Raw genomic sequence first — 7,727 nt, 5'->3', positions numbered from 1 at the left:
AGTGGGAATCGAACCCACGATATGATACGATACGATGGTATTGTTATGAATAGGTATATTGTGACAGTACCTAAGTTTATTTTTACTAGCACACATTAGTGATATGAACGGGTACCGAGTACCTACCATCATCCGAACCCAAGACATTCTAATCCGTAGTAGAATTTGCTAACTACAAAGATAAGACGCATTTGTCATATAGTATATTATTAACTTATTTATCTTGAAATTATTATTTTTTAGTAAATCTTACTTAGTGTCCCTTTAGAATAACTTAATTTAAATAAAGTGCCTCCACGACATATTGATAAATGATAGCTTTCAAACTTGACACAATTAATCAACTGGATATTTTAGAGATAAAATTATTCGCATCTCTCAGTAATTAATAATATTCTAGACATTTATTCGACAGCATTTTTCTTCATTTTTTGTAAAGCCAAAGGACGTCAGAAGCGATTCATACAATTTTAGCCCAAAGTTGGAACTGCTGGACAAGAAAATAATTGTGCTGATTTTGTTCTTACTAAAACATTTTTTTTACGAGATAAAGACAATAATTGTATAGCCAACTTTTCCTGAACTCGACTTATGAGGAAATCGCGGATGTTTTACGTAAAACAATAGGTATATTTCTTAATAATAGAGAAATAAGTCTGTATTTTTTTGTTGTTTTACATAAAGCATAACAAACCAAGGTACGCTTCGGAGCCGGCATTCAGGTTTGGACCAAAATAGATGATGTTCTTTGTATTGAGTGGTCAAGCTTTTGTCCTGCTAAAGGACAGATTTAGTTAAGCTAACGTGTGTATATATGAATTTAGATTTTTATGAAAATAATTTCCAACTCAAACTGTTTAAATAAGTTGCACCAAAGCTACCAAATAACTGATATATTAGACTTTCTTTCTCATCTAATTTTGTTTTTTAATGAATTACATTTATCTTACAATTTACAAAGTATTATTATCATAAATTACTGAATATTTCATAGTTATAATAAAAAATGATCTTGACGGTTCAATATAATAGGAAAATAAGAAGAAAAAACAGCTGTCTATGATATCTTACTTGGCTTAAATTTCTCTTACAAATTCTATATTTAATTAGGTATTACATTTGACTAAGATTTATAGATTTTTAATTAGGTAAGTAAAAAAAGATCCCTATTTAAAGTTTTTTATTTGTAATTTTAATTATTTTAACGTGAGTGAAATTTTATTATTAGGTAATTAGTCGGACTTACCGAAAACCACGCGAAGAAAGTCCAACTTTTCTTCTCACATAATAATGTATAAAATGTTATAATAAAATATAATGTGATCGTTCGAGTTTGAATTTATTAATTTTATGGAATGTATTTTTTAAGATAGACTGATTTTTTTCACTTATTAATATACCTATTTTTAAGTTTTTTGCTGGACATGGTGCTAAAAGTTCTTTTGTAATTTTGCTAAAATAAAATGATACTTAATATATATTCCTTTTCTACTTATTGTTGTTTAATAAAAATCTTATAAGCGAACCCACTGGAAAAGCCTTGGGAGTAGCAAAATTAGGAAATTTTGTTTATTTATTAGTTGATTAAATTCCTATTTACATTAAAAATTATGTAAATATATTTGATACATACATGTTATTCCTATGTAATATTGCTCATATGGGACTTTATTGGGTGTTAAAATAAAATACTTTACTTACTTTGTGAATTTGTCTTTTATTTAATTAAATAATGATTAACAAAAGTATATTGGAAGAGAGTTAAATACGAGAAAATTACGAGATGATTAAAATGATTTAATATTAGAATAATAATAAATCTACAGTGCGCACTGCTTTACCTATTTTTAACGACCTCCGATAAGTGCTGGTGTCTTATAAGTGCGAGGTTCCGAGTCCGATTCCTGGCTGGAGCAATTTGGGAAATAGTTAATGTTCACCAACCCGCACTGCGTCAGCGTGGTGGGCTAGGGCCTTAGCCCCTTCTCATTGTGGGGGGAGACCCGTGACCTGTAGTGGGCCGGCAATGGGTTGATATCTCAATGTCATCTCCTGATGATGATGATGTGGTTGGGTCTGGTGGAAGGTTTACGGACGTGTCTAGTTACCACCCAACCGACAATGCCATGCGGCCCAGTGATTTGGTATTCCGTTAGCGTTCCGGTGCAGTGTCGCTTAAAAAGCCAATAAGAGGTATGGGTTAATATAACTCCCTTGCCCCTAGACTTATCACCCACCAGATGGGATTGGAGTTTACTCCAATCCCATCTTGGGTTAGGTCTAACTTGTAGAGGAAAAAAAAATTGCGCTCGTGTGAATTTACCACATTTTGATTCTGATAAAATGCTACAATGAGGTAATTGGTAAATTCAATAAAAATATAACATTAAACCTGGTCGTCATTATGAAAATCAAGCATGACTTGCTATACTCCGCGCAAAGCAGGAGAATCTGTATGGTGTATGTTACAGCGAGTTTCCCTCGTATTTTGTTTGTATGCAATTTACGCGTAAACGCTTTATAATTTTGATAAGTACTTATGGTTTACTTTATAAGACTCATTTTCGCTAATTACGGGTCATCACTATGCCCGTGATCTATGCGTCTACGCATCGCCGTTTTAGGCGGTTTAGTTGTCTTTGAACTCCGCTCTGAGAAAGACGATATTGCTGCCCTCTCTAATTAAGGAGAACAACCACGCGCCGCGACAATCTTTGAAGTGTTAGTGCTGTGAGACTGATTCGCCCTGAAGAAAGATCACCCCCGAGAACGAGTATATAAGGTAAGTCGTAAGTGACTGTCAACGTTACTTATCTTGTGTAATTGGTATAGATAAATACTTGGGAATCTTTCTATTGCGTTCGTCATCACTCCGCCACATTCAAATTTGTCTTCCGCACACAAACCCCCTGGAGGAGCTATTTATACGCCCCTCCAGTGTAATTTATAATTTCTTCAATGCTTATACTCCACACCAAACAGATCTTCGGCAATGTATCCTCTACGCAGAATTATTCATTCATTTTGTCACTTAACACTTATTATTTATTGTAAAGTCAACATCTCCTGAGGATACTCCGGTTTCTAAAGTGCGTAGAGAGTGCACTGCCGAAGATCTGTTTGGTGTGGAGTACAAGGATTGAAGACATTATAAATTACACCATACGTACAGATTCTGCTGCTTTTCGCAGAGTATAGCAAATTAAGATTAATTTTCATAATATATCATGGATTTCCGCAAACTAACGCCTGCTTCTATCTAAACCTTGTCGTCATTTTATAAACATCATAATTATAAGTTATATGAAATATATTAACTTTAATAATATCATAGGTAGGCTACCTAGTGAGTATAGATATTCGTGATTTGTTAATTTATTATTTAACTATTTGTTTATTATTTAACCAATGGTCGAAGCAATGACCATTTTGATTAGATAATTTTCTTGTTACGATATTTTTTTGATTTTATTCTTAAAGTAGGTATATTTATTTAAATATTACTTTTTAGTCGGAATATTCTTGCAAACCCACTCCATGCCCTCCTGAAAAAAAAAGAGTAATTAGAATTTAATAAATTGATTTCAGACATTCAGCAGACGATGGAGAGAGCTACGCTAGCTCTACGTGATCATAGAATTGGGGAGATCCGTAGAACAACTAGAGTTACCGATATTGCTCAGGGAGTCGCGAAGCTGGGCGGGGCGGGCATTCAGCTCGGAGAACTGATGGAAGTTGGGGTCCTGCGGTACTGGAATGGCGACCCGGCGCCGGTAAACGCAGCGTAGGTACGCAGGAGTTTAGCAAATTAAGCTTAATTTCGATAAATTTATCTTTTATCATTAATACCTCTTTATAATGGATAATACATTGTAAAGCGTGCAAATTACTGATGACAGATAAAGCGGAATGACTATAAACTACAAAGACTTTTCTGTCTTTGTTTAATTACATAGTTTACTTTTTTTTTAAAGAAATACCATTCCAACAACTTCTTTTAAGTAATTTTACATGATTTACTAATTATCCTATTTTTTTTTTCCCTCTTCCTTACCAACTTTTTGCATTTAATTTACTACTACTTAAGATTAGCGGGTAATCATAATTATTATATTATGTGTACCTGCTATCCACATCCATGTCGTGGTCTTAGTGGTTAGAGCTTCGCCGACCTTACAGCGGGACCAAGTTCTATCCCACCGCGCACGACATTACATTTCGTAGTTACCTACTCGTATGTGCTTGCTTTGACGGTAAAGGAATAACATGGTGTGGAAACCTGCATGTGTGAGCGTTCTCCATAAGGTTCTCAAAGGTGTGTGAAGCCTGGAACTTGGCCAGCGTGGTACACTACGGCCTAAACCCTTCTCATTATTGAAAGAGACCCGTGTCCTATAGAGGGCCGGTAATGGGTTGGTATGTCAAAGTCAAAGTCAAAGTCAAATATTTCTTTATTCAAATAGGCACATAGATGGCACTTTTGATGCGTTATTATATACAAAATGTGTACATAGCAGTGAGTAGTGATGGCGATACCTACAATCGTAAACTTAAAACTAAAGCTACGAGGGTTCCAATCGCGCCCTGGTCTAAGAAGAAGCCCACAACAAACTTAGCCGGGTGTTCTTTTTGTTATCACCATCTCACATTGTCATTAGAATATGATGATGATGATGATGACGAACGGGTCTTATAATAAGGCATTGTCAATCGAGTAATGTGTAAAAGCTATTACAGCATCCCTTTGTGGTCGATAGCATTTCAAAATCAACCAAGAAGTAATATATATCAAAGTGAAAGAAATCTCATTAAAATCAGTCCAGTAAATTTTCTGTTAAATGATTATAAGCAAGCATAAAAATACCTAACCTCGTGATGACGTGAATTTAGAATTTTTTAATTTTTAATTTTATTTTGCAGGGGTTATAAAATAAAACAGTGTTACCTTTACGCCGGTACCATCAGTTGCGACGCATGCCTGAATTTGCCAAGTCCGATCTCTGATCAAATGCAGGCCGAGGAGTGTGGCCACCTCACTAGCTGGCAAAGCTGTAATTTACCAAAGGAGAATAGACTATGGGAACAAGACTTGAAACCGAATTTTGGGCAAACCAATATTTATTTCAGTTAAATCAGCGTATTAAGCCCCACAGCACAGCACAAGCCGTCTCTAATAGGAGTGAGGGTTGAGCAGCATAGACCCACCATTGTGCTCCAATGCGGCTTGGTGGGCTTTAGTAACTATTGTCACGTGTTAGTGAAAATAATCGGGACCGATGACTTAAAGTCACACCTCGGACACTGCCAGTTTCCTAATGGCGATTTATTTTCGTAAAAATATTTGTCGTCGTCAAAAACCAAAAGGGTCGGCCCTTTTGGTTTTTGACGACGTAACAGTGAGCGCTATGAATTCAAGAAGGAGGTCCAGCAGGGACAATTTAGGAATTTATAAGTCTGGTGGGAGGCTTCGGTCGTGGCTAGTTACCACCCTACCGACAAAGACGTGCCGCTTAGCGATTTAGTGTTCCGGTGCGATGTCGCAAAGAAACCAATTAGGGGTATGACTTCCATACTCCCTAACAGGTTAGCCGGCTACCATCTTAGACTGCATCATCACTTACCACCGGGTGTGATTACTGATTGCAGTCAAGGGCTAACTTGTAGTGGAATTAAAAAAAAACCGCGGGGACTAATACCAGGGCCTCATGATCCATAGTCGAACAGCAACCAGTCAACCTAGGAAAATACACTTTAATAGAAGATCGTAGTAGGTATGCGAGAATATCAGAAATATGATCTCCCACTCCTATTTCCTCCCACCTGTAGCCAAGTCCTGTTTATTTGCGTACACCAGTAAGGGCACACCACGCAACTTGTCATCTTGTAGTAGTTCTGCCAGTTCCAGGCTGGTTTCCTCCAACCTTTGATGGTCAGAGCAATCAACTACATAGATCTGTAATAGGAAGAAATGATTTTTAATATAACAAAGGTACGGCTTCTAACTATGTGCCTCATAAGAAGGCTCAGAGTCGCTCGGTTGTGTAATGGAGATACCTATGCTCGGAGTATCTCTTCGTGTCTCAGTAGAAAAACGAAAGCTACTGAGATATCTCAACGTGTTGCGAAACTGAAGCAGCAGTGGGAGGGGAGATTTGAAATGGCGTACACGCAGCGTTGGTAAACCCTTAAAAAGGTGGACAGACCCATGGAGCCGCTGAGCGCTGCATAAAACCATGAAATGTTATTTTATTTTTATTATTCATGTTCTAAATTGTTAATGAGAACATATGATACATGAAGTGTACAAAGGAAAGCTTATCTCTATAAGAGATCTCTTCCAGCTACCCCATGATGATTTTACTGTACCTTATTTGACATAAGGGTAATATACTATATTATATACTAAATGACAACTACTAAGAATATGCAATATATCTAAATATTAACAAATATTAAGAATTCTACATACTAATACAGAAAAAAATATACTATGTCCGGCCGTGGATTTTTATCGGTTGATATGATGATGATGAGGTACGGCTGAATGCACAAAAGTCTTAGAAATACGAGATAAACAATTTAAAAGTTTCAAACACATTCATGTAGCTTTATTATTTACTTACATCATCACGTTTCCATACAATAAGTTTATTTCAAGAAGGAATTATATTTTATTGTTTCTGCTTACGACTACACAGTATTACAAGGGGTTTCTTAACTTTAACAAATATATAATGCTTTATTGTCGCCTTCGTAAATAATACGAGCATCATACGATGATTTGCATTAACTAAAATTTGTCTATTAATATTGCTTAACCCGCCTTTTTATGGCTAAGAAGACTGAATAGATTTAGAGAAAAAATTTCGGTTATGGCTTTCATAATCAATTAACCAATCTACACATACGAAATTGTGGGTGGTAATTTATATGTTCTAAGTTAATATCGAATTACCTACTTACAAGTATGTCTGTATTTTCAAAGTAATTCCTCCAGTAAGGTCTTATTTTCCTCTGACCGCCAATATCCCATACATTTAACTTGAAACCGTTGGAAAGGACGGATTTAATATTAAAACCTGCAGTAGGTGTTACATGAGCAACGTCTTCCGAAGCCAGTTGTTTTAGAAGTGTTGTTTTACCAGCGTTATCTAGTCCAAGAAGTAGGAGACGAAGTTCTTTTTCAGGATTAGAACGCAGTTTCTTTAAAATATTCAGTAGACCCTGCAATAAACAAAGGTATTTATTATGTGAACATTTCAAATAACAGATGATGGTTCTTTATGAGGAAAGATCCATAAAATATTATTATCATTCTTATTTAGTTAAACCATTAGTAATGAAATGATTCAATAAAGGCACATCCAGCTAACTACATACCATCATTGATGCAAATATGAGAAGGCTAGATAAAGTTTTATATGCACGGAATCCGTTACAGATAAGACGTGATATTAGACAAAATGTGTTTTCCAATTATAATTGTTTGTGTAATTTGGTTTGCTAGTATTTGTTGACATAACACAATTACCATGGTTACCGTTCTTTTAGACCTCAGCTTTTAGACCTCTTTTAGACCTCTGGTGATCACAGTGTGGTCAAAAACATCATAAAACGAGGTCACGCATTGTGGTATAGGTTTATCAACGTAATAATTGCGTGAACTTGTTTTAATTGATTAATCTCTCTTTAAATTAATAGGCATAGCTCTTATTGCTGGCTCTGAT

General features: G+C 35.6%; 1 protein-coding gene across 1 annotated transcript; it reads right to left on the bottom strand.

Moving 5' to 3' along the window:
- Positions 1-3,214: 3,214 nt before the first annotated feature.
- On the bottom strand, positions 3,215-7,440 carry LOC120634294 (ADP-ribosylation factor-like protein 3). Its single transcript, XM_039904785.1, has 5 exons — positions 7,381-7,440; positions 6,964-7,224; positions 5,821-5,953; positions 4,946-5,049; positions 3,215-3,545 (listed from the first exon to the last, which is right to left on the bottom strand). The coding sequence occupies exons 1-5, from the start codon at positions 7,384-7,386 to the stop codon at positions 3,501-3,503; spliced, it is 549 nt and encodes a 182-aa protein (XP_039760719.1). The 5' UTR covers positions 7,387-7,440; the 3' UTR covers positions 3,215-3,500.
- Between the last annotated feature and the right edge of the window lie 287 nt (positions 7,441-7,727).

The sequence above is a fragment of the Pararge aegeria genome, chromosome 23 (genome assembly GCF_905163445.1).
Source record: "Pararge aegeria chromosome 23, ilParAegt1.1, whole genome shotgun sequence".
In the NCBI taxonomy this organism is placed as follows: domain Eukaryota; kingdom Metazoa; phylum Arthropoda; class Insecta; order Lepidoptera; family Nymphalidae; genus Pararge; species Pararge aegeria.
This window is presented reverse-complemented; position numbering and strand designations above follow the sequence as displayed.

What these genes read in the sequence shown, in the direction of transcription:
- LOC120634294 (XM_039904785.1), bottom strand. An exon ending in TTGAAAATACAGACATACTT is followed by an intron (nt 5,954 to 6,963) that starts GTAAGTAGGTAA and finishes TTCCTATTACAG; the next exon opens with ATCTATGTAGTTGATTGCTC. An exon ending in TAAACAGGACTTGGCTACAG is followed by an intron (nt 5,050 to 5,820) that starts GTGGGAGGAAAT and finishes GGTAAATTACAG; the next exon opens with CTTTGCCAGCTAGTGAGGTG.